This window comes from Eschrichtius robustus, chromosome 13 (assembly GCF_028021215.1).
Source record: "Eschrichtius robustus isolate mEscRob2 chromosome 13, mEscRob2.pri, whole genome shotgun sequence".
In the NCBI taxonomy this organism is placed as follows: domain Eukaryota; kingdom Metazoa; phylum Chordata; class Mammalia; order Artiodactyla; family Eschrichtiidae; genus Eschrichtius; species Eschrichtius robustus.
The window spans coordinates 26,999,731-27,026,077 of record NC_090836.1 but is presented as its reverse complement, the minus strand read 5'-3'; the positions used below and the strand labels follow the sequence as shown (position 1 = coordinate 27,026,077).

The following is a 26,347-nucleotide window of genomic DNA, read 5'->3' as shown; positions in this document are numbered from 1 at the left end:
TCTCCTGGCTCCATTTTAGAGAGCTCTCTTAGCAATGCTGACTCCATTTTTATTTTCCTTTCACGAGAGTCTTTCTCTTCCCTCTGTCCCCAGATCTCTGCATGGTTAGCTCCTTTTTATAGTTCAGGTCTGAAGTATAAAACAATTAAATAGGGAAACAATTAGATTGGGGTTGGCTTTAATGCCATGGCATCCTATGTAAGCAAACCAAAATCTAAGCCTATAAACACCTCAAAGTTATGATTCAAAACACTTAACCAATCACAAAGAGCCAACTAAGCTTTAAGCTATAGCCAACCAAATAATTTCCTTCTTTGCTTTTTCTGTGTAAGTCTTTCCTCCCAAATCCTATTAGCAGAGCACTCCTAACCACTTCTAGTTTGGCACTACCCAATTCTAAGCAGTTTTGCTCAAATAAACTCTCAAAATTTTTAATAAGCTTCAGGTTATCTTTTAATAGGTTTCAGCAAAAATGTCACAGCCTCAGAGATGCCTCCCTTGACCATCCGAGCAAAAGTAATCCTTCGCTCATCTCTCTGCCTCTCCCGACACCCTCTCTCTCCCTGATCCTATCTTGTTCTTTATAGTCCTTATCTTATCTCCACATATTGTTTGTTTGTGTGCTTGTTTTCTATCTCTCACACTAAAATCTATACTCCAAGAGGACATGTTTGTTTACTGATACATGCTCCCTGGCACATAGTAGGTATTAAATATCTGTTTGAATGAATGTAATTAATGGATTTTAAAAGTATGACTGTCTGACAGAAGTACCAAGCATTTGCTCCCATTTAAATGAACAATAAATGTGAGTTAGGAATCATATAATTTTGTAAAAATAAAAATAACTGGTGACGCTAACTAGAAAAAGACAAGGTTATCTTTGCAGTGGGTCAGCATCCTGATGAAGGACAACAATTGCCATCCTTCTCATTGTTACAAAACTGATCATTATTATGCTGGCTTTACTAAGCTATTATTCTTAATTTTTAAAATGTTAATGATATTTAATTACTTTATCTAAAAATCAGTGGTCTGTTTATGAACTGGTTACTTTCCACTCTATCCTTCTCTACTCTGGGCTCTAACAAGCTGACCTTTATAGATTGCATAAACTGGGATCCCTTGACCTCTGATTTCTGGTTGGGTTGAGGACATGACCGCATCAGCAGATCAAAAGGAGAGATAGAGAATGGGTTAGAGTATTTATTCTTCCAGCTCCCTCCTGGCTGGGTTGCCACAGGCTGTTTTCCCTTACTGACCCAAAGGCCATAGCTCCTTTTAGGTGGGTATGGCCATTCTCTCCAGGTTTTGGTGACTTTCCCTCCCTGCCCTTTCAGGACTAGGAGAGGTAAGGGCTTCCTGCTATTGCTAGTCCTAAGGTATTGAAACATTATTACCCCTGCTTTCCCTTAACTGTGTGCAAACCTTTGTAAGCAGCCCCTTTATTAACACCTCCTTGCTTATCCTGTTTGAATTTGCCCAGCTGTTTCCTGCCTTGGATCTGGAGTCACACACTGTATGCCTCAAACTCATGAGAATTTGAAAGACTTGGATCTATAGCCTAGAAACAAATTAAATCAAGGTCGAGCTAATGGAAAATTTTAACAATGCACAAGAACTCATGATCATGGGCACTATTGTTTCCAATCTGGAGTAAGACATAAGATGAGATATAAAAAGAAATTAAATAAAAAGAACGCATGTTATTTTCACATTACCTTGAATTAAGGACACTCCTACTGGGAAATAACCTGCACATGGTAGGATAATAAAGTAGTGACTCATTTGGCTTATCTTTATTCTATTTGCCCTTAGCCCCCTTCAAAGTTATAACCTAAAGATCAGGTTTTAAAAAGGTACCAGACAAGGGATTGGCTACTTTTACTCCCATCTTTGCCATTTTCCTGCTCGGAAATCATAGATGTGGTCAAGATAGCAGAGTAGGGAGACCCTGAGCTCACCTCCTCCCATGGGCATACAAAAATTAAAACTATTTATAGAGCAACTATCTATGAGAATGACCTGAAGACTAGCAGAAATGATTTTCCACAACTAAAATATAAACAAGCAACTACAGTGAGATGGGTAGGAGGAGTGGAGACACAATATAGTCCAGACTCATACCCCTAGGTAGGCAACTCACAAACAGGAGGATAATCACAATTTCAGAGATTCTCCCCAGGGAGTGAGGGGTCTGAGTTCCACATTAGGCTTCCCAGCCCAGGGGTCTTATACCAGGAAGATGAGCCCCCAGAACATGTGGCTTTGAAGTCCAGTGGGGCTTGCTTATGGAAGAGCCAGAGGGCTGTAGGAAACAGAGACTACACTCTTAAAGGGAGCATGCAAAATATCACATGCTCTAAGATCTAGCACAGAGGCAGTAATTTGAAAGGAGCCTGGGTCAGACCCACTTGCTGATCTTGGAGAGCCTCTGGGAGAGGCAGGAGGCAACTGGGAATCACCCCTGGAGACAGAAACTGGTGGAAGCCATTCTTCTAAGTTCATTCTACCATGAAGACAATGGTGTTGACAAGCACCAATTTAGAACCTTCCCTCTAGCCTATTAGCACCAGGGGTTACCTGCCCACCAGTGGGAAGGCATCAGTCAGTCCTGGACCCCCTCACCCCCAAGACCCAGCCTCTCTCATCAGTGGGCCAAGGGCACTCCCATAAGACTGTCAGCTGACTTTTCAAGCAGAAACTTTGCTGGCCAGAAGGGAGTAGCATGATATTCAAAGTGAATTAAAGGAAAAAAACCTATAACCAAGAATACTCTACCTGGCAAGGCTATCATTCAGATTTGAAGGAGAGATAAAGAGTTTACAGACAAGCAAAAGCTAAAAGTTCAGCATCAACAAATTGGCTTTATAAGAAATGTTAAAGGGACTTCTCTAAGCAGAAAATAAAAGACCACAGCAAGACATGTGAAAACTACGAAAAGGAAAAATCTCATTGGTAAAGGCAAACATACAGTAAAGTTAACAGATCAACCACTTGTAAAGCTGGTAGGAAGGTTAAAAAACAAAAGTAGTAAAAGCATCTATACCCGCACTAAGTATTTAAGGGATATACAAAACAAAAAGATGTAAAATATGATGTCAAAAGTATTAAACGTTGGTTGAAAAGACAAAAGAAAAAGAAAAAGAAAAAAAGTTAAACATTGGGGGCAGAGTAAAACTGCAAGGTTGTTAGAATGCATTCAAACTTGAGATCATCAACTTAAAATAATCAAGTATATGTATATAGGTAATTATATATAAACCTCATGGTAACCAAAAACCAAAAACCTACAATAGATACGCACTCACGAAAAGAGAAAGGAATCCAAACATAACACTAAGGATAATCATCAAATCACAAAGGAAGAGTGCAAAAGAAGAAAGGGAAAAAAAAGAACTATAAAAACAACCAGAAAACAAGAAACAAAATGGCAATGAGTACATACCTATCAATAATTACTTTAAATGTTAATGGACTAAATGCTCCAACCAAAAGACATAGAGTGCCTGAATGGATACAATACCAAGACCTATATATATGCTACTGTCAAGAGACTCACTTCAGATCTAAATATACACACAGACTGAAAGTGAGGGAATGGAAAAGATATTCCATGCAAATGGAAATGAAAAGAAGGCCTGGGTTAAAAATACTTATATCAGACAAAATAGACTTTAAAAAAAGACTGTAGGACTTCCCTGGTGGCACAGTGGTTAAGAATCCACCTACCAATGCAGGGGACAAGGGTTCAATCCCGGTTTAGGATGTCACGGAGCAACTAAGCCCATGCGCCACAACTACTGAACCTGTGCTGTAGAGCCCACGAGCCACAACTACTGAGCCTGCACACCACAACTACTGAAGCCCATGCGCCTAGAGCCCGTGTTCCACAACAAGAGAAGCCGCTGCAAAGAGAAGCCCGTGCACCGCAACAAAGAGTAGCCCCTGCTTGCGGCAACTAGAGAAAGCCCGCGCACAGCAACAAAGATCCAATGCAGCCAAAAATAATGTTTATAATAAATAAATAAATAAATTTATTTATTTTTTAAAAAAAGACTAACAAGAGACAAAGAAGGATATTACATAATGATAAAGCAATCAATCCAACAATAAATATAACTTATTATATTTATAATAATTGTAAATATTTTTGCACCCAACATAGGAGCACCTAAATACACAAAGCAAATATTAACAAACATAAAGGGAGAACTTGACAATAACACAATAGTAAGGGACTTTATTATTTTTCTTCCAATTTTATTGAGATATAATTGACATACAGCACGTATAAGTTTAAGGTATACAGCAAAACAATTTGACTTACATCATGAAATGATTACCACAAAAAGTTTAGTGAACATCCATCATCTCATGAGATATGAAACTAAACAGAAAAAATGTTTTTCCTTGTGATGAAAAATATCTTAGAATTTACTCACTTAGCTTTCTTTTTCTCTTTTTCTGCAAAATGCTTTACTGTTTTCATTTGGTCCAAGGCTTGGGAGAGGGTTCCAGGGTGGTTAAAAAGCTGCCTAGAGGCTGCAGAGAGGGGCTTCAGGTAGAAGCCCTGACACCAGAGGGGCTCCTCAAATGTTTCTGGGCTTCAGAGGCTCCTAGTCATGCTTGCGGTTAAGCTTTTTAAGACTTTCGAAGAGATACTCACCCAGCCCAGCCTGGGGACCAGCCAGCCTGCAGATGTTGGTCAGGTGGTCGCCCAATTTCTAGATGAGTTTCACCTCCTCATCTAGGAAGTGACTCTTCAGGAAGTCACAGAGGTAGGGGTCTGCACGGGCAGAACCCAGGGCATGCAGATCCAAAAGGGCCTGGTTCAGGTTGTTTGCCATGAGTATAGCAGCTTCCATAACATCCTGGGTTTTACCCCTCTCATCTTGAGGTGGCTTCTGCACATCCTGGAAGAGGGCGTGGCTGCCAGGATGGTTTTGCATTTTCAAGAGACGGTCCCTCAGTGCCCTTGCGATTCTCCTTGGCCAGTTCGTGGAAATAGTGGCCCATGACCTCCAGGGCCACATAGTCACGGAGGAAATAGAAGCCCAGAGAGAGGTAGGTGTGAGAGGCCCACACATGCATGTTAATTCTGACGAATCTGGGAGGTCATGTTTGTAAGGAGTTGAGGTCAAAAAATGGTGTTGGCTGGTGCCAGTGGCTGATTCTGAAGGTTGCAACTGGAAAAAATGTTGGAGGATGGTCGCAGAGGCTGGAGCAAGGGGGCGTCCCTGGGTCTGTTCAGTCCAGACACTGTTGAAGCAAGAGACAGATCCATGGGACCCCAAGCGCACTGTGACTTAACTTTCATATATAATATTCAGCAGTGATAATTATATTTATCAAGTTGTACATTACACCCCTAGTACTTATTTATCTTATAACTGGAAGACTGCCTTCATCCACTTTCCCCTCCACACTCACTGCCTCTGGTAACCACAAATCTGATCTCTTTTTCTATGAGTTTGTTTGTTTATGAAATATAATTGACCCAAAATGATATGTTAGTTGCTGTTACACAACATAGTGATTAGATATTTCTATACATTTCAAAATGATCGCTATGATAAATATAGTTACCATCTGTCACCATACAAAGATATTACACAATTATTGACTATATTCCCCACAGTGTACAACTCATACCCATGACTCATTTATTTTATAACCAGAAACTTGCACCTCTTAATCTCCCTCACCTATTTCTCTCTTCTCCTCCCCACAAGTCCTCCCCTCTGGCAACCACCTGTTTGTTCTCTGTATCTATGACTCTGTTTCTGTTTTGTTATGTTTGCTCACTTGTTTTGGTTTTCAGGTTCCACATATAAGTGAAATTATATAGTATTTGTCTTTCTCTGTCTGATTTAATTAATTTCACTTAGCACAATATCCTCTAAGTCCATCTATGTTGCAAATTACAAGATTTCATTATTTTTTATACCACATCTTCTTTATCCATTCATCTATTGATAAGCACTTAGGTTGCTTCCATATCCTGGCTATTGTAAATAACACTGCAGTGAACATAGTGGTGTATATTTTTTTGAATTAGTGTTTTTGTTTTCTATGGATAAATATCCAGGAGTGGAATTGTTGGATCATATGCTAATTCTATTTTTAATTCTTTGAGGAATCTCCATACTGTTTTCCATAGTGGCTGCACTAATCTACATTCCCAACAGCACTGCGTGAGGGTTCCCTTTTCTCCACATCCTCGCCAACACTTGTTACTTGTCTTTTTGATAATAGCCATTCTGACATGTGTCAGGTGATAGCTCACTGTGATTTTGATTTGTATTTCCCTCATGATTAGTGATGTTGAGCATCTTTTCATGTATCTGTTGGCTACCTGTGTGTCTTCTTTGGATAAATATCTATTCAGGTCCTCTGCTCATTTTTTAATCTGACTGTTTTTTTTGTTGTTGAGTTGTATGAGTTCTTTGGATATTTTGGATATTAACCCCTTATCAGATATACTGTTTGCAAATATCTTTATATTCAGTAGATGGTCTTTTTGTTTTGTTGATAGTTTCCTTTGCTGTGAAAAGCTTTTTAGCTTGATGTATATAGTCCCACTTGTTTATTTTGCTTTTGTTTCCCTTGCCTGAGGAGACATACCCCCCCCCCCCAAATATTGCTAACACCAATGTCAAAGAGCATACTGCCTATGTTTTCTTCCAGGATTATTATGGTTTAGGACTACATTTAAGTCTTTAATCCATTTTGAGTTATTCAAATATATGGTGTGAGAAAGCAGTCCAGTTTGATTCTTTTGCACGTAGCTCATGACTACATGCTTAAGAATCCAGCTGTACAGCCTGATTGCTTGGCTTCAAATACCAGCTTTATCACTGATAAGCCATGTGGACTTGTGCATGTTTCTTAATCTCTTTCGACCTCTGTTTCCTCATTTGGAAAATGGGTGATAATGATAACGATACCTACCAATCAGGGTTACTTTGAGGATTATATGAGTTAGAACTTGTAAAATGCTTACTGTGTGCAAGGAATTATAGTAACCACTCAATAAACATTCATAGTTGTCATCGATACCGTTAAAATTTTCCAGAGATAATTTACTGATCAAGTAGGCTTTTATTCAGCAATTCATAAGTGGGGCAGCATCTAATCTAGCAGACAGAAAGGAGCTCAAAAGAGCCATGCAAGGCAAGAAATGTTTACAGACCAAAGCAAGGAGGTATAAGGAAGTGAAACTGGGCATTTGCTGATTGGTTTTAACCAATGGCAGTGTTACTCCCATTATATGGAGCAAAGGGAAATCTTGGAGCCAGGTCAGGTTAACTTCTACTGAGCAGGCAAGCGTTGACTGGTTGGCCTAGGTCTTCCGTTGGGAGAGCAGAGGATGGAAACTAAGTTAAACCCTGGTTTGCAAATGTGGGGGCTTTACATAAATGATTCTATCTTGGGCCTAACTTGGTCACTTTAACAATAGCCAACTGAAATGACTTGGGGTTAGTAATAGATGATGATGTACATGTTACACTGAATTGAAAATTAATATTAGAGGAGCAATTGCTGTTTTTTTTAAAATTAATTAATTAATTAATTTATGGCTGTGGTGGGTCTTCGTTGCTGCGTGTGGGCTTTCTCTAGTTGCGGTGAGTGGGAGCTACCCTTCATTGTGGTGTGTGGGCTTCTCCTTACAGTGGCTTCTCTTGTTGCAGAGCACAGGCTCTAGGCATGCGGGCTTCAGTAGTCGTGGCACATGGGCTCAGTAGTTGTGGCTCGCGGGCTCTAGAGCGCAGGCTCAGTAGCTGTGGCGCATGGGCTTAGTTGCTCCGCGGCATGTGGGATCTTCCTGGACCAGGGCTCGAACCCGTGTCCCCTGCCTTGGCAGGCGGATTCTTAACCACTGTGCCACCAGGGAAGTCCACAATTGCTGTTTTGAATCCAGATATAATCAGTATGGCTTAAGAGTGAAGAACCTAACTCATGGCCTATTCTTATATTTTGAGATATGACATGTAAAGATGATTTGAACAATTTACTGCCATCTGCTTGTGTGCATACATGTTCTTATTATTGACCCAATATTCACTTATATATAGCATAAGAGATATACTTAATCATTTTATATATATACTTATTATATATTTGTATACACACACTAGGAATGAATAACATGATTTAAGGAAAGTAATATTGTTTATTATTCTTATATAACCTACCCAGAGGAACAAACTATAATAAAGTTTTCTTTATATGGTATCTAGGGAAGGAAATGGAGAGGGTTCTGAGCTACAGGTAACTACAGTAAAGTGGACACAGCAAGCAAAGAGGCGAGAAAGGAAAAATGACGTCTTACCCTTTGCCCAGCTTGTCCACAAATCACTGACCACGCACCAGAAAAGACTTCCATTCCTAATACCTTGCATTCCAAGATAAACAATGAATAATAGGAACCTCCTAAAAGCCTTGACTAACAGGAAATCCTAAAAGCTTTGCCTCCTGAGATAAGCCACAAAAACAAGAACATCCTGTTTTCCTTACCAAAAGACAGGAACATCTTGTTCTTATCCAATCTGAATTGTCAACTGCTGTATCTGAACTATAAATATCTGCCATATCATCTGAGCTACAATTTCCTCTTATTGTATTTGATGAGCCACTATTTCTGAAGGCCTAGTTCCCTTGCACTGCTAGTAAAAATGTTTCCCTGCGTTCACATTCGTCTCTGAATTTTATTTTGACAGAGTTCTTGAATAGTCAGTAGTCGTAACTGATTCTCTTGGGAAGTCCTGAGGTCGGATGCACCAAGAGCCAGCTTCATGGGCGGGCCACTTGTGCAGCTGCACAGGCCCCACCCCTGGTTTAATGCTCTGCTATCACCGTCTTGAAATTCTTAATCACTTTTATATTGCTGGTCCTGGATGTACCATAAACCTCTCTCCTGAGCGCCCGAAGAGAGTAGAAAGAGCATGGTCTTTAGAGTCTGACACACCTTTTTATTTGGGAAAGTTCTCACTTTATAAAATAGCATGATACCTCAGATTGATGATTACGTGAACTCATGTAAGTATTTATCATGTTTGACATCTGGGTAAATAGGTCCATAAATATTAGTTCTGAATTGCCCCATTTTACCTTCTTTGAAGTAGAGCTATATAGCCTTATACAATCTACTTTTCTTCTCAGCATGAGTCTACATAGAAGCAGCAATTCATCTGAAGAAGTATTTATTTGAGTGAGAGTTGGGCTACAGTACTCAAAACTTCAAGTTGCGAGCTTTTAAAGATACAAACATTCGTTCACACGTCCAATCACGCAAGTTAGTTCACGCGTCTGGCGTACATTGTCACATGTGTGCATCCTCTACAACTGGTTGTGGTTTTGTGTACTTTACTGTACAGTACTGTATAGCGTACAGTAGTACAGTATCTTTATTTCAAGCCCACGATGTCTGGAAGCAAGAGTAAAAGCAGCAGTGATATAACTGGTACTACTGTACTTTTCAAGGTACCGTACGGTAAGATTAAAAATGTTTTGTTTTTTGTGTTTGTTTGTTTTTTATGTATTATTTGTGCAGAAAGTATTATAAATCTATTACAATACAGTACTATATAGCTGATTGTGTTAGTTGGGTACCTAGGCTAACTGTTGGACTTACAAACAAATTGGACTTACGAACACACTCTTGGAATGGAACTCATTCATATGTAGGGGATTTACTGTACTTACGTGTTCATTCCCTCACCTCCCATTCATTCCTCTCATTACAATCAGGCTACATCCTCCACCACCACCTCAGTGACCCTCAGTGACCTCCTTGCTGCTAAATCATCTTCAAGTGTTATCTTAGTTGACCTCTCTGTAGCATGTGACAATTTTGATGATGTTTATCTTCTGTAGCACCCCACTATTTTTTCCCTTCCTCTTTGGCTATTCCTTCTCAGTGTCAATTGCCAGCCAATTGCTGCTATTCCTCAGCTATCTCTCCAAGGACTGATTGTTCTCACTCTATATACACCTGTTGAGTGAGCTCATCTATTCCTATACCTTCAATTTCTGTCTATATGCTGGTGACTCCTGCCATGAATATGTAACTGTTAGGCTGTTTGAGGCAGCACGAAGCAGAAAACTCAAGTCAACCAATTTTATCAACAACAAAGGGGATTAACTGAATTATATAACAGAAAGTAGTGTTGAAATAAATTTCTAGGTCCAAGATGAGGCTGCTCCTGCCCAGGATGCCATGTCAACAAACCCAAACTTAGATAATTTTCATGTTCCTATAAATGCTCTGCTTGATCAGAAGCACAGTATATCCAGCCAGCCAATCCCCAACTGCCAAGAAACTGTGATGATTTCCTTGTTTTCAGATATGCAACCCCAGCCAATCAACTTAAGCCAAATACTCTTTCCTTATTCCCTGATTGATTGACCTGCTAGCCTTATAAGGAAATCCCTGACCTCCTAGCCAATCATGCCATTTCCTCATTGCTGCTTCAAACACTGTGTAAAATGCACTGTTGCCCAAACATCCCTCAGGAAGAGTGCTCCACTGTTTGTGAAGTACTGTATTCCCCCAATCCATAGATTGTTTCCCCTTGAATAAAGGATATCAAACTCCTTGCGAAATTGTTTTATTTTTGTCATCTGATAGTAAAGAGGAGGGGTGGTGTTCATGCATGTTTCATTCAGGTCTCTGGCTGTTTTCCTGTGATTCTCTTACTCTGTTTTCCTGTTTACCTTCATTCAAAATGACAGTGATGAGAGAACAGAGTGTTGCTTCACAAAGCATCATACAAATAAATTTGAGGAAACTTCTTACCCAGAAATCTCCAGAAAAACTTTTCCTGCTTCTTATTGGCCACGAATGAGTCACATGCCCACATGCCCATTCTTGAACCCATCTTGGTGGCTGAGGGAATATTGTGGTTTCTTGATTAATCTAGGCCTGCTAACCTTTGAATCAATTACTATAGTAATCACTGATTAGCCTTCATCTGGACCCACCACTGAAGATGAAGTCAGTCCCCAAACCACATCGCTGCCAAAAGATAAGGTAGGAATGAGATGGGTACGTTAGGGCAACCACAACATACATCAGACCTATATTATTCAGTGGCAAGAAACTCAAAATTCTTGACATAGTTATGCTAAGTACCTGAGAGGCTAGTTTGTAAATTGTAGGCCCTAAAATCTGCAGGAAATCATTGTAAAAACACTTCTAAGAATTGTGGTATCATGAGGGTTTACACATCTTTGACCTTTAAAATAATTGGCTAGAAATAACTAGGACTTTGTTATCTTACCTTTTTATATAATTGACATTTTCTTAAAAAGAAAAAAAAATTAAAAAGCAGCTGTGACATTTTCTTTTGACTATCTAGAAGAATGCAGGCACCCAAAGTTTAACAACACCTCATAATACTGGGGCAGTGACCTGCACTTTTCTGGTGTTGAAGAATCAAGTAATCAGCAGGAAGACCTAGATGGATAGGTGTGTAGCATTCAAGCTGGGCAGCACTCGACAAACAGATAGGAAGGACCATGAAGTCTGCCCTTAACTGATCTGACAAGGTCTTGCAAGGTCCAAATGACTCCCAGAGCAGCAGATGATTGTTCCCCCAAAGTACTGAATTCATAAGTAAATACATGTACTATTGCTGCTATTCAATCTCACCTTTAAAAGCAAACCAGCATAATTTCCAGATCTATAGCCCCAAGGCTATATCTTCCATAGACACTGCAAAATTCATATGTCCAAAACTTAATCTCCCCTTGTCTTCAAAAAACCCCTGTAATCCTCTCAGCTCATTAAAATGGCATCACCATATGTCACCCAATTCTCCAAACCCAAAGCCTAGAAATTAGCCTTGACTCTTCTCTTTTCCCTCAACTCCAACCAATCTCTAAATCCTATTGGCTCTATTTCCATTACCTCTTGAATCTGTCTATCCAGTCTGCTGCTATTACTTTAGTTTAGGCTATTAGCAAAAGACACCTTTCTGGTCTCCAAGTCTCCATCTGTGACCGCTACAATTCGTTTACTACTTAACAGCTAGAGTTCTTTCAAAAACTCATCCTTCCTATGCATGTACTGTCCTTGCTTAAAACCTATCTATGACTCTGCACAAAGTACTTCAGACAAAGCCTAAACTGTTTAACGTAACACATGCCATCATGCCCCCATTTTAGCTTTCTAGATCAGAAGGCAAACCACCACAGCCACCCAACCCAGGCCGCTGCCTGTTTTTGTACAGTTTTCAATGCAAGGTTTTTACATTTTTAAATGGTTGAAAAAAATCAGAAGATGAATGATATTTCATAACACTGACAACTACATGAAATTCAAACCTCAGTGTCCACAAAGTTTTATTGGAACACACCTCCCCCACCCCCGCCATTCATATGGTCTATGGCTGCTTTTAAGCTACAAGACCTTTCATCCTAAGGTCAAGGATGAAAACCAGTCCTCCTAAAACCGAGTTTTCCTGCCAAGTTTATGATTAACCTCTCTTGCCCAAAACTTATTCCCTTTCTTGTCCCGCCCCTGTTCCCCCTCAGGATTGAGGAGTATCAAAGAAAAGTGGGACTGAAACAAAGCAGGACCCTGCGAGGCCTTCCTGGGTATAAACTCCTCGTATTCCCCTGCTTCTTGCTTGGCCTTCCATGAGTTCCAGAGCAAACTCAAGCAGTTAATGATCAGAACAATAGCCACAGGACTCCTAGCTCTCCTGAAGGGATATAGATAACAATCTGATGCATATCTTTGAGTTGTTCTGCAGAAACTAAGATCCCCAACCAGGTAGAGGATGTTGAACACACGCTGACCACAAGCACACAGAACCCCAGACTGGATGGAACCAGAAGGTTGATAATTAATATTCCCCAAACATCACCCTGTTACCTCACTACCGACCAATCAGAAAAATGTCCGTGAGCTGGTCATGCACCCTGCCACCCTTGCCTGTAGTGTTGCTGCCGTTAAAAACTCTTGCCTGAAAGCCATCAGGTGAGTTCCGGTCTTTTGAGCATCAGCTGCCGGTTCTTCTTGCTTGGCGCCCTGTACTTTCCCTCACCACAACCCAGTTGTCAGTAGATCAGCTTGGCTTCAGGTAGGACACGCAGAGCCCAGTTCGGTTCAGCAACAAGGGATGTCCAACAAAACCTAAAATATTTATTTTCTGCCCCCTTATAGAAAAAGTTTGCCTGTTCCCTCCTCTACACACACCTCACCACTCTCCATTGTAGCCATCCTGAACTATTTGCAGTCCCTAACAGACCACGTTTTTCTCTCGACCTGCTCCCCCCACCCTTCCATGGGTGCTCCGGTAGAACTAACTCCATCTTAGCATTTAACAGTTGTTCTGATTGTCTTTTTACTTGTCTGGTTCAAGTGTTCACCACTGAATCCTCAGCACCCAGCACAATCCCTGCCCTCCTTCAGTGCTTGGTAAATGCGTGCTGATTGAATAAGCAGCATCCTGAAGAGATGAACAAGACTGGGTTCCAACTTTCAAAAGCTTACAAAAGGAAGACATATAAACAACAAATTAATCTACAAGGAAGAATGAAAAAGCACCAAAAAGTAGCAAGTACTCTGCAGCATAACCAAGGAGAGAGAATTCCACCTGGGGAAACGTCCCTCTTCTTTAGAAACCTTTTTGATTTGAACACAAGCCCCTGTCTCCATGATGAAATTCTTACTGAGCTTTTTTGTAGGCACGTAGTGTCCTCATCTGTAAAATAAGGCTAAATAATTCCGACTTCACAGGATTAAAAGAATATGGTTAATTATTGAAAGCACGCAGCTCAGTGCGTGCTTTCTTACAGAAAGTGCTCGGTAAACGGCAGTCACTCTCGGATCCGCTAAAACTCTGTTTGACGGTCACGGAGTCTGTATCCAAAGGGGTCCCCGGTGTGCATCGCCAGATGCTCGGCCCAGCATCAAACGCACCCCTGTAGTAAGAGCAGCGACCTCGCAGCCACGCGCGGCTCCAGGGGTACCGGGCTAGGTCGCGCGCCGGGCTGGCCGACTCGGGAAACCGCTGGAGCCGGCCCGCGGGGCTGCAGAACGACGACTGCCGCATCGCTTCTCTGAGCGTAAGGCTCCCTTCCATTTTATCCCGCCGCCGCTCCGGCGCAGCGCGCCGGACTCCGCCCCAAAGGGGCTCGGCAGTCGTCAGCGCGCCCGCGCCTGGTCACCGGAAGAGGCGGGCGACGTCACGAGGGCCTACGCGTCTCGCGCGGGGCAGGAGTTGACAGACGGTCTCTGGCTGGATTTCGGCGGCCCCGGGACCGCGGAAGAGGCTTCCGAGGGCGGCCGCGATGCCGAGCCAGCAGCGAGTCAGTCAGCTCCTGGATCTGTGAGTCCGCCCCGGCCCGCCTCCCTGTCGCCCCGCCCCGGCGCCGCCCGCGCCCGCCGCCCCGCGCGGCTCCCCTTCCCCGCCCCCTTCTTGCCTCCCACCGAGGAGGCCCCGCGGGTGTTTCCAGACCTGGGTCTCTGATTTTGTCTTCTCCTCGCTGAGGACCGTCGTGCCAGGGGGGCTGCCCGGCAGGCTCGCACCTCTGGCCCCCGATAGATGTCCTGTCATTCAGCCTTGACAGCTCCACGCCCGGGCGGTTCCTGGCAGCGGCCTGAAAAGGGAGCTGAAAGCCTTGGTAAAACAAAACAAAACAAAACACTAGATGGGGCTCTCAAAAGCCTTCAGCAAAGTTCCACCTAGTTACTGTAACAGGGATAAATATTGATTCTTTGACACATCGCTCAAATCCTTGATTGTGCTTGCTGGGTTCAGCTCCTGGTTTTGCTATTATCCTCCAGTTGTGTGACTATGGGAGAGTAACTTCACCTCTCTGGGCCCTAGTTCTTGATCTACAAAATTAGTATAATAACAGTACCTATCTCATGGCGTTGTAGTGAGCAATAAGCTTAACATATTTAAATCCTTAGAAGGCTACCTAGTATTAAAAGAAATTTCAGAGAGCTTTACTTGATATGAATATTTTATTGAGGGAGAAACCAGAAGCACAGAGGCATGTAGTTACAGGATGGCTTATAAAGTGAGCATGAGGAAGTTGTTTAACCTTTACAATGGTTATTACATTGGGAGTTCACAGACAGCAGGGGATTGGTTAAAAGTGATTATCTTATGCTATTTTAAGAAGACGATTTAAGTTGATTATTAGAGGCATTTACAAGAAATAACCTGTTAAGTGTCACTTATGTTCATGATATAAACTAGATTTGGTTTCGCTTATGCGGTCTAACTGGCTTGGTCAGCTTGGGGGATTTTCAAACTTGGTCTCCATTTATTTTATTTAAAAACTCCCCGACTTTTGGTCTTTCTGTCGGCAAGCTGAGAGTGCGAACCAATATGGTGTTACTCTCACTACCCCTTTGATGTAGTCCTTGGGATGGATGGTCATGTAATTGCTGTTACCGGCAGTTACATAGTCACCCTGGACACGGTCAGTGGGATCATTGAGTTCTTCCAGTTGTCTAATCCTGATGGATAACATTTGATGTGTGAGTAGTCGCTGAAAGACATTTAAACTCTTGAGAGGATACAAGGCACTAGGGAGGTTAATATAATGACTATGAGGAGAATAATAGCCAAGGATTGAAAGATTCTCCAGAGCAGAGAGTCCCAGGAGCCATGATTTAACCAACTAAATAAGGGAAGAAGCGTTGCCTATTTGATTAAAGATTGGCATCTGATCTTTAAGATCTTTCTGATATATTAACATAGAAACAACATTTTTTTTTTACCAGTTACAGTACATGCACTTCTGTCTTGGGTGGTTAGGGTGTCTAAGGCTATGCAGTTGTCTAAAATAACTCTGGCTAAAGAATTTACAGATTCTTGCTGTAACTGTAGAGATTTTGCAGAGGATAAGGTCTCTCCCAGTGAGGTTTAAGTGCAGTCTTTTGTTGGTATCTTTTCCAATAAACTGAGTCTCTAGGTTCTAATATATGGGGCACATTGTCTTCTTTTGGAAGCAGATCACAGAAAGCTTTATGGACCTGTGGAAATAAGCCTTTCAATATTGCATTAGTGCCTTATAGTACTGAACTATGTCATGATTACTTAGGATGGGATAAACATGAGGATGTCTTATTTTAGGAGGTGGTGTTATAGGTAAGCTTCTATCTAAGTAGGCTTCTATATGGTGTGAGCAATCAAGTATTCAGTAAGAAGCATTTCTATGGAAACAAAAGAAAGGCAAAGATTAAAGATTAGTTGGAACAAATTATAAATGCAGTTGTTGAGTCTAGAGAGCAGCCAGTCGAGAAAATTTTTGGAGTTGAGCTCGGATTTTTAGATGAAGGTGGAATGAAGGTGGCAGTTTCAAACTGATAGATTTTCCTGGTTTGCAGTTTGAATGTCTTTGATGATGTCATCAGATGTTCTGCTGAGCTCTGAGTGGCCTACATAGAAGTAGGTATGAAGGTTGTCTTGTCTATACATGATCTGTTGTGACTTCTCTGAAGTCTATATCAAGACTGATAGCTTTCGCTTGTAGGGTTTGAGGAAAAGGACAGTTTTAGTTTTTACTTCAAGTCAGAAGGGTGGGAGAAAATTGAAAATATTAGTTTGGAGAGTCGTAGCCAGATATGGGAGAAAACTAGAAGAGTTCAGGACCCAGTCCAGTTTACAGTTAGATACAAAACCTCAAAGACAATAAACAGGACTCGAATTTGATTATGAATATGCCAAAATTTTCTGTTTAAACATAATTTTTCTCTCTGTAGTCACCTCATTTTTACCAAAGATAATCATAAGTAATTTGTTTGTAAAATAAGTCGTCTCTTTAAACTTGGCTTGTTATTTACATAAGTGCAACAAGAATAGTGATTTTATGCACATTCTCAAATACGATACTCCAGTCAAAGCTTTGGTAATATCCAAGGGGCTTTATTGGCTCCATAAAGTCAACTTTAGATCCTTAAAACTGTCTTTATAAGTAAACTCAGGTTAGATCTTTAAAAGCCTCTTTATGCTAAGAAGGCAAGCCAAGGACTTGTCCAGTTGTGTCCTGTTACAAAGAGAACAGATTCTTATTGAATTTATGCAAATATCTATATTGCCATGAAAATAAGAATACTCAGTAAGGGTTTTTTTTTTTTTTTTTTAATTTGTTTGTTTTAATTCCGAAGGGATCAGGTAAGGAGAAAAAGTAAATGTTTCATTTTTGCTTACAAAAGTATACTTTACCAAATTGTTTTAAGTTTAGATAGCTTAGAAGGAGAGGGAAAAAAGGGTTCTTTAAATCTGAAAGACAAGCATTGAAGAACTGACAGTGTTTCAAAAAAAGTCATAAAAGTTATAATTATTTTCATCAGTTCATTTGGTCCCATGTAATTAATCCTTGTTTTGCTTGATCTTGGGTTAGCAGTTTTATGAATTAAGCAGTTTCTCCATTAGAGTTCTAGATATTCTTACTCAGTTTAGTGATATGAGCTTCAAGTTATCAGAAGCCTGTATTCCAGAGTACTTGTCAGGGTCCTTTCCATGAATCTCCATAAAGACAAAGCATTTTGGCTTGTAGTTGATTGTAAATGCTTTACTGTGAAGCAAAACTTAGTTACCTATTCAGCCAAAGTGACAAAAGATTTCAAAAGCCAATACAGAAAGTTACATAGTTAACTATGTAACTTTCTTTGTAACTTTTGTAAAGTTACAAAGTTACAAAACAAAACCAAAAAAACCTTACCTCTTGTAATGTTGTAAAGATTCAGTTTTCCTAAGTAGTTAAGGACCTGATAAAGATAACATGAAGCACAGGAAATTATTTTGCTAAGACACAGAATCTTTAGTTCCTAGACAGTTTACACAAAAGGTAAAGAAAAACCTTTTATAAAACAGTAAGTCTCCTACATACAAACAAGTTCTGTTCTGAGAACGCGTTTGTAAGACCAATTTGTTCATAAGTCCAACAAAGTTAGCCTAAGTACCCAACTAACACAATTGGCTGTATACTGCTGCTTTTACGCTTACTTCCGGACATCCTGGGCTTGAAATAAAGATACTGTACTACTGTACTCTATACAGTACTGTACAGTAAAGTACGCAAAAACACAACCCTTGTAGAGGATGCACACATGTGACTATGTATGCCAGACACGTGAACTAACTTATGTGATTGGACATGCGAATGCACGTTCGCATCTTTGAAAGTTCGCAACTTGAGGGTTCATATGTAGGGGACTTACTGTATCTTATTAAGAGCAGACCAATAATTTAAGAAACTTTGTGCTTTTAACACAGAGGGGAAAAACGTTCTAGTTTGTTTCAGTTTATTACTGAGCTCATTTTTTAAAACCCTTATAAATAAATCCATTTAATTTTAGCTAACTTTGACCTTCCAACATAAAATTTCTAAATAAGCACTTTCTATATCCATTTAGAGTTTGTGTTATTCCTTTCCTCTTTCTCATTCTGGAATGAACAGTAATTTTACTTTACAAAATTACTGTACAAAATTACTCTCTTTTTTCCATAACAAAAATACAACCTATATTCTTTGCATGCTCTTCTTGTAAAAATACATCCCATTTTCTTCTCATACTTTGTATACAAAGTTGTTTTCTTTCATTCTTGTTTCTAGTATTTTTATATATTGATTATAAATTTTAACCTTTATTAACGTTTATTTTCCAGTGAAAACTAGGAAGCATGAAGTTGTGAACTGTCATAATAGCAGCATCCTATAGTAGATTAGCAAATTCATGAATGCATAATTACAAAAAATTATATTTTTTAGAGACGTTTTCTCACAGTACAATTTTTTCTTACAGTTTTGTGGAGATATAATTGACATACAGCACTGTGTAAGTCTGAAATGTACAGCATAATGACTTACATACACAATAAGTTTAGTGAACATCTATTGTCTTATACAGATACAAAATTAAAGAAATAGAAAAAAAGGTTTTTTTTCTTATGATAACTCTTAGAAATTATTCTCATAACAGCTTTCATATGTAACATACAGCAGGGTTAATTATATTTATCATGTTGTGCATTATATCCCTAGTACTTATTTATCTTATAACTGGAAGTTTGTAGCTTTTGACTGCCTTCATCCAATTCCTCCTGCCTCTGGTAACCACAAATCTGATCTCTTTTTCTGTGAATTTGTTTGCTGTTTGTTTTTGAAGTATAATTAACCTACAACACTATGTTAGTTACTGTTACACAACATAGTGATTCAGTATTTCTATACATTTCAAAATGATAACCATGATAAATCTAGTTACAGTGTCACCATACAAAGATATTATATAGTTGTTGACGGTATTCGCCACACTGTACATTTCATACCCATGACTCATTTATTTTGCAGCTGGAAGTTTTGTACCTCTTAATCTTCCTCACCTATTTTTTTTCTGCCCCCCATCCCCTCCCTTCTGGCAACCAGCTCTTTGTTCTCTGTATCTATAACTATTTCTGTTTTGTTTGTTCAGTTTTGTTTTTTAGATTCCACGTGTAAGTGAAATCATACTGTATTTGTCTTTCTCTGTCTGACTTACTTCACTTAGGATAATGCCCTGTAGGTCCATCCATATTGTCGCAAATGGCTAGATTTCATTCTTTTTAATGGCTGAGTAATATTCCATTTTAAAATATATATCACGTCTTCTTTATCCATTCATATGTTGATGGGTGCTTAGGTCGCGTCCATGTCTTGGCTATTGTAAGTAATGCTGCAGTACCAACATAGGGGTGCATATATCTTTTTGAATTAGTGTTTCTGTTTTCTGTGGATAAATACCCAGCAGTGGAATTGCTGGATCATATGGTAGTTCTATTTTTAATTTCTTAAGGAATCTCCATACTGTTTTGCATAGTGGCTGCACCAATTTACATTCTCACCAACAGTGCACAAGGGTTCCCTTTTCTCCACATCCTTGCCTACACTTGTTATTTGTTGTTTTTTTGATAATAGCCATTCTGATAGGTGTGAAGTGATATCCTTCTGGTTTTGGTTTGCATTTCCCTGATGATTAGTGATATTGAACATCTTTTCATGTATCTGTTGGCTGTCTGTGTGTCTTCTTTGGAAAAATATCTATTCAGTTCCACTGCTCATTTTTTAATCGAGTTGTTTGTTTTTTTTAATGTTGAATTGTATGAGTTCTTTGTATATTTTGGATATTAACCCCTTATCAGATATACTGTTTGCAAATATCTTTATATTCAGTAGATGGCCTTTTTGTTTTGTTGATCATTTCCCTTGCTGTGCAAAACCTTTTTAGTTTGATGTATATAGTCCCACTTGTTTATTTTTACTTTTGTTTCCTTTGCCTGAGGAGACGTACCCCAAAATATTGCTAAGACCAATGTCAAAGAGCATACTGCCTATATTTTCTTCCAGGAATTTTATGGTTTCAGGTCTTACATTAAAGTCTCTAATCCTTTTTTTTTTTTTTGCTGCGTTGGGTCTTTGTTGCTGTGCGCGGGATTTCTCTAGTTGCGGTGAGTGGGGGCTACTCTTCCTTGTGGTGCCACGGGCTTCTCATTGCGGTGGCTTCTCTTGTTGCAGAGCACAGGCTCTAGGTGGACGGGCTTCAGTAGTTGTGGCTCGCGGGATCTAGAGCACAGGCTCAGTAGTTGTGGCGCACAGGCTTAGTTGCTCCACAGCATGTGGGATCTTCCTGGACCAGGGCTCGAACCTGTGTCCCCTGTATTGGCAGGCAGATTCTTAACCACTGTGCTACCAGGGAAGCCCCTCTAATTCATTTTGAGTTTATTTTTATATATGGTGTGAGAAAATGTTCTAATTTTATTCCTTTACATGTAGCTTCCAGTTTTCCCAGGAACACGTACTAGAGAGACTGTCTTTTCCACATTGTATATTCTTGCCTCCTTTGTCATAGATTAATTGACCAGAAATGTATATTTCTGGGCTCTCTATTCTGTTCCATTAATCTATGCTTCTGTTTTTGTGCCAGTATCATACTCTTCTGATTTCTGTAGCTTTGTAGTATAGTTTGAAATCAGGAAGCATGATACCTCCATCTGTGACCTTCTTACTCAGGATTATTTTGGCTATTGGAGGGTCTTTTATGTTTCCATACAAAATTTAGGATTATATTTTCTAGTTCTGTGAAGAATGCCATTGGTATTTTGATAGGGATTGCACTGAATCTGTAGATTGCCTTGAGTAGTAAGGTCATTTTAACATTTTTAATTCTTTCAATTCATGAACACAGTGTATCTTTCCATCTATTTGTGTCGTCTTCAATTTCTTTCATCAGTGCCTTATAGTTTTCTGAGTACAGATCTTTTACCCCCTTAGTTATATTTATTCCTAGGTATTTTATTCTTTTTGATGCAGTTGTAAATGGGATTGTTTTCTTAAATTCTCTGTCTGATAGTTCATTGTTAGTATACAGAAATGCAACAGATTTCTGTATATTTATTTGTATCTTGCAACTTTACTGAATTCATTGATGAATAATGGTAGGATTTTGGACAGTGTCTTCTGGGTTTTCTATGTGTAGTATCATGTCATCTGCAAACAGTGATGGTTTTACTTCTTCCTTTCTGATTTGGATTCCTTTTATTTCTTTTTCTTGTCTGATTGCTGTGGCTAGGACTTCCAATACTATGTTGAATAGAAGTGGTGAGAGTGAGCATCCTTGTCTTGTTTCTTATCTTAGAGGAGATGCCTTCAGCTTTTCACTGTTGAGTATGATGTTAGATGTGGGCTTGTCATATATGGCCTTTATTATGTTGAGGTATATTTCCTCTGTACCCACTTTGTTGAGAGTTTTTTATCATTATGATTGTTGGATTTTGGCAAAAGCTTTTTCTGCATCTATTGAGATGCTATGATTTTCTTCTTCAATTTGTTAATGTGGTGTATCACATTAATTGCTTTGTGGATATTGAAACATTCAAGGATGAGATTGGTTCAATCTCATCCCTGGGTTAAATCCCTATTGATCATAGTGTGTGACCCTTTTCATGTATTGTTGAATTCAGCTTGCTAATATTTTGTTGAGGATTTTTGTGTTTATGTTCATCAGTGATATTGGCCTGTAATTTTCTTTTTTTGTGATATCTTTGTCTGGTTTGGGTATCAGAGTGATGCTGGCCTCACAGAATGAGTTTGGAAGCATTCCTCCTTCTGCAGTTTTTTGGAATAATTTGAGAAGGACAGGTGTTAACTTTTTTCAAAATGTTTCTTAGAATTCACCTGTAAAGCCATCTGGTCCTGAACTTTTGGGAGGTTTTTAAATTACTGATTCAACTTCATTCACATTCATAATTGACCTGTTCATATTTTCAATAGTACAGTTTTTTAATCTAGCAAAAGACATGTTTATTATAACCCCAAGTAGCTTTTATCTGTAAAAATTAAGAAGCCAAAAACTTCTGATAAATTTATGTTTAGCAATTAATGTTTCAGTATATTATTTTATTTGGAAATGATCTAGATATGATATAATAGATAATGAATATCCATCATTTAAGTTAACTTAGTATAAACTTTTATCTTACATCTATTTAATTTACTTGTTTTTAGTAAGTATGCTTGGATTAAACATTAAACAGCTAATCATCATCTTATATTGTTTTTCTTGCTGCCAAATTTTGTAATGTAGAGATAGCACGAGCTTATTTTACTAGTAAACCTGGGTAGAAATGTTTGTATATTTGCATTATATTTAATGATGACAACTCTGAGGACAAGCCTATTTTATTAAACCAATACATTTCAAATAGCTTTTATTTACCAAAAATCATTCCAGATCACACAAACTTGAAAAGCATTTGGATTGGTTTCTATATTTATGAGAGTTTTAAGAGCACTTAATTTATATAAGTGCTTATTTTCCTTTAAGCAGATTAAATAGAGCTCTTTAAAAAATATCACAGACCATACATGAATTCATATATACATAAATATATAGACAGACACAAACAGATTGTATAATTTTCATTTTTAAATTTTAACCATGTGTCAGGCACAGTAATATAAAACTCAAAAGAATAGCTGGATCCAAATTATTTCTGGCAGATGGAATAAATTAAGGTTACCTGCTTATGGCTAGAGCTTTTTACCAAAATTTTTTTTATTTGTGTGCTGTAAGGATTCTTTTAGAGAAGCTATTTTTGGAGTTATTTTGTCTTTTAGAAGCTTTTGCCTACCATTGTCTCTGAGAAGTTTGGAATATTCTCTTTTTAAGGGTGTCCCTGAAGTGGACTATCTTATCTAAATTAAAGGTTCCACAAAGTGGCTACTGCAATTCCAGTCGTCCTTCATAAAGTTCACCCATTTTTCCAAAAGGCACAAGATCCTGGTCTGTGATTTGGACCAGGTGGAACCCATCTTCACCTTAGATTCTCTAGGACATCTTAACTCTGAGGGGTCCTGTTTTTGAACAGCTGTTCTGAAACACAGGGAATTACACTTCCCCCTCTTTTTCAACAGAATAGGGTGACTTATCAAAAAGTTTCAACAATAGTTGCGCAATAAAATTGGCGAGCTCAACACGAAAGGGAGTGAAGCTTGGATTCAAGAGAGGTTTACTGTGAAACTTCTTGGTCAGTGAGAAAACAGTGAGCATAATGGGCTCCATGAATACTGGCACTTGTTTACTCACCAGCCTCTTGACTAATCAGGGATCTTCTGTAGGTCCCACTTCTGACACCAAAAACTGTCAAGAGAAAATTCAGAGAGATTTATTTGATATGAATATTTTATTGAATGAGAAATAAGCTATTCGTGAACAGAGAGACTTCAAACTGAAAGTGGTTAGAAGTTCAGAGGCACGTAGTTACAGGATGGTTTATAAAGTGAGAATGAGGAAGTTGTTTAACATTTACGATGATTGGTTGTTACAGTGGGAGTTTACAGATGACAGGAGACTGGTTAAAAGTGTTTATCTTATACTATTTTAGAAGATGATTTAAGTTCTGCTTATTGTTATCAGAGGCATATACAAGAAATAATCTGTTACCTTTTGCTTATGTTCATGAAATAAGCTATCAATAGATTAAGTTTAATTTATGCAGCCTAACTGGTTTTGTTTGCTTGGAGGATTTTCAAGCTTGGTCTCCATTTTATTTTACTTTAACACTAGCAAATAATAAACACCACTAAATGTTAGTTATTGTTATTATTGGTTATTTCACACCAGAAATTGTGCTGAAAATTACAGTTATAATGGCAATTGCTTCTCTCCAGGAGCTTTCAGTCCATTATTATTCCCACGTAAAAAAGTTAAGGCTAAGGAGAACAATCACTATAATCTACTGAATGCCTTCTAAAACAGTAGGATTTGACATTTGCGTTATATCTCATAAACTTCTGGCCCTTTGTCCACAGTCAGTTTTCATAAAAGGGAAATCTGTTGATTCTCCTTTGTGTAGACTCAGACTTGTGTAGAGTCCTGAGAAAAGTATCTTGCTTTAGTTCTTGGTGAAACTTTTACACCTCATCCAAACAGAATATCCTTTCTGTCAGTAAAGACAGAGTAGGTTAAGGGTGCAAGTTAGGAAAACAGACTACATGGGTTCTATACATACACCTAACATTTACTAGTTATACAATCTTGAGCAAATGTTATAACTTATCTGGGATTCAGTTTTCTCATCTGTAAATGGAAGATGATGATATTATTACCTACCTTACTGAACTGCTGTGAAGATTAAAAGCCAGTACATGTAAATTCCATAAAACAGTGCTTGGCACATAGTAAGTATTCATTTACGTTAGTTATTAATGTTATATCATACCTACCATGGAAAGCACTGTAACAAGGAATATGTTACCTAATACCTGACCTTTTTTCTAAGACCTAGCTTAATTCCTGCTCTTAGTTCCAATCTCTATTCTAAGGCTCCTTGAGGGTTCCATGCAAATGATCCTATGAACTCTTGGGACCAGAATCAAGTCTTTTGTCTCTTTGTACCCACAGTTCCTTATTTTTAGGAGTTACTATTCAGTTAAGCATGTATTTAAAGAGGACATGTGGCCTGTGAAGCACTATGCTGATGATTGTTGGAAATACCTAGCATAAAAGAGGTGTAGTCTTATGGGACTAGCACAAAACAAGTATATGAATAAATATAATCTAGGTATAATAATACCACAAAAGCTGGATTTACAAATGGGAGGAAATGCATTCAAGAGGGAGTACAGGAATTTCCCTGGTGGCTCATTGGTTGAGAATCCGTTTGCCAATGCAGGGGACACGAGTTTGATCCCTGGTCCGGGAAGGTCCCACATGCCGCGGAGCAACTAAGCCTATGCGCCACAACTACTGAGCCTGTGCTCTAGAGCCCACAAGCCACAACTACTGAGCCTGCATGCCACGACTACTGAAGCCTATGCACCTAGAGCCCATGCTCCGCAACAAGAGAAGCCACCGCAATGAGAAGCCTGCGCACCGCAACGAAGAGTAGCCCCTGCTCGCCGCAACTAGAGAAAGCCCACATGCAGCAACGAAGACCCAATGCAGCCAAAAATAAATAAATAAATTAATTAATTTTTTTAAAAAGAAGTATAATAATAAGAGCAAAGCCTTGATGAACAGGAAAGTTAGGAATATATGAGAAGACCAGAAAATAGTATTTCTATTTGGCTGGAGACTACAATATGAATAGTGTAATAGTAAGACATAAAGCCAGATAATTAGGAGCAGAACCTTGGCCACCAAAATGAAATAAGAGTGTTTAATTCTGTAACATGGGAAGCTATCAAAGGTTTTGGAACTCTTGGGAGCAGAGGGAGAGTTGAATTAGGGAGCAATTAAGAATAAGAAGACAGGAAACTTTTAAAATTTTGGAAAGGAGTAAGGAGAGCCCAAACTAGGAGACATATGTGAAGATGTTCTTGCAGAATTCATTCTGGTAAAAGAGAATTGGAATGTCCATCACTGGGAGAGGTGCCATGGAATGTTATGCAGCTATTAGAAAAGTAAAGAGTATATGTGTATATATTCACATGGATGGAACTTGAAAACATAGTGCTTAGTGAAAAAAAGAGGAAACGAATATATTAAGAAAAATTATCCAAAAACTGGAATTAAAACAAAAAGATGACCCTATGACCTTCATTGTCATACTAGAGTGTTGTCTCCCATATAAAGGTCCACATTTGCCTTTAGGATAATATTTTCTAACCTTTTTTGGGATGAGATAGTCAGACTGACAGTTGTTCAGCAGGCTATTTCTGGGTTACCTTGGGTTTCTGTTACTTTGGTAACAAGGTAAGGAGCTTGATCCAGAATAGCAGTCAACTGTTTTACTAAGTGCACTGTTAAGTACACAGGAATGGGACTTCTGCGTGATGGAAAACTGCTTGGTTTACATCCTTGCATAAGTTCCTAACCTCTTCACTGGACCAGCAC

The 26,347-nt window shown here is 39.0% G+C and overlaps 1 protein-coding gene and 1 pseudogene across 2 annotated transcripts in view; one reads left to right on the top strand and one right to left on the bottom strand.

The window, feature by feature from the left end:
• Window positions 1-4,619: 4,619 nt before the first annotated feature.
• LOC137775774 (ferritin light chain pseudogene) lies at window positions 4,620-14,066 on the bottom strand (annotated as a pseudogene).
• Window positions 14,067-14,201: 135 nt separating this feature from the next.
• AMN1 (antagonist of mitotic exit network 1 homolog) overlaps window positions 14,202-26,347 on the top strand; it is a 62,610-nt gene continuing 50,464 nt past the window's right edge. Inside the window, exon 1 of one of the 2 annotated variants that reach the window (XM_068561655.1) lies at window positions 14,202-14,342. In XM_068561655.1, the coding sequence (XP_068417756.1) occupies window positions 14,305-14,342 (38 nt within the window). In that variant the 5' untranslated portion in view covers window positions 14,202-14,304. Of the gene's footprint in view, window positions 14,343-14,403; window positions 14,638-26,347 lie in introns of those variants that run through there. The other variant, XM_068561656.1, reaches the window with a different exon arrangement.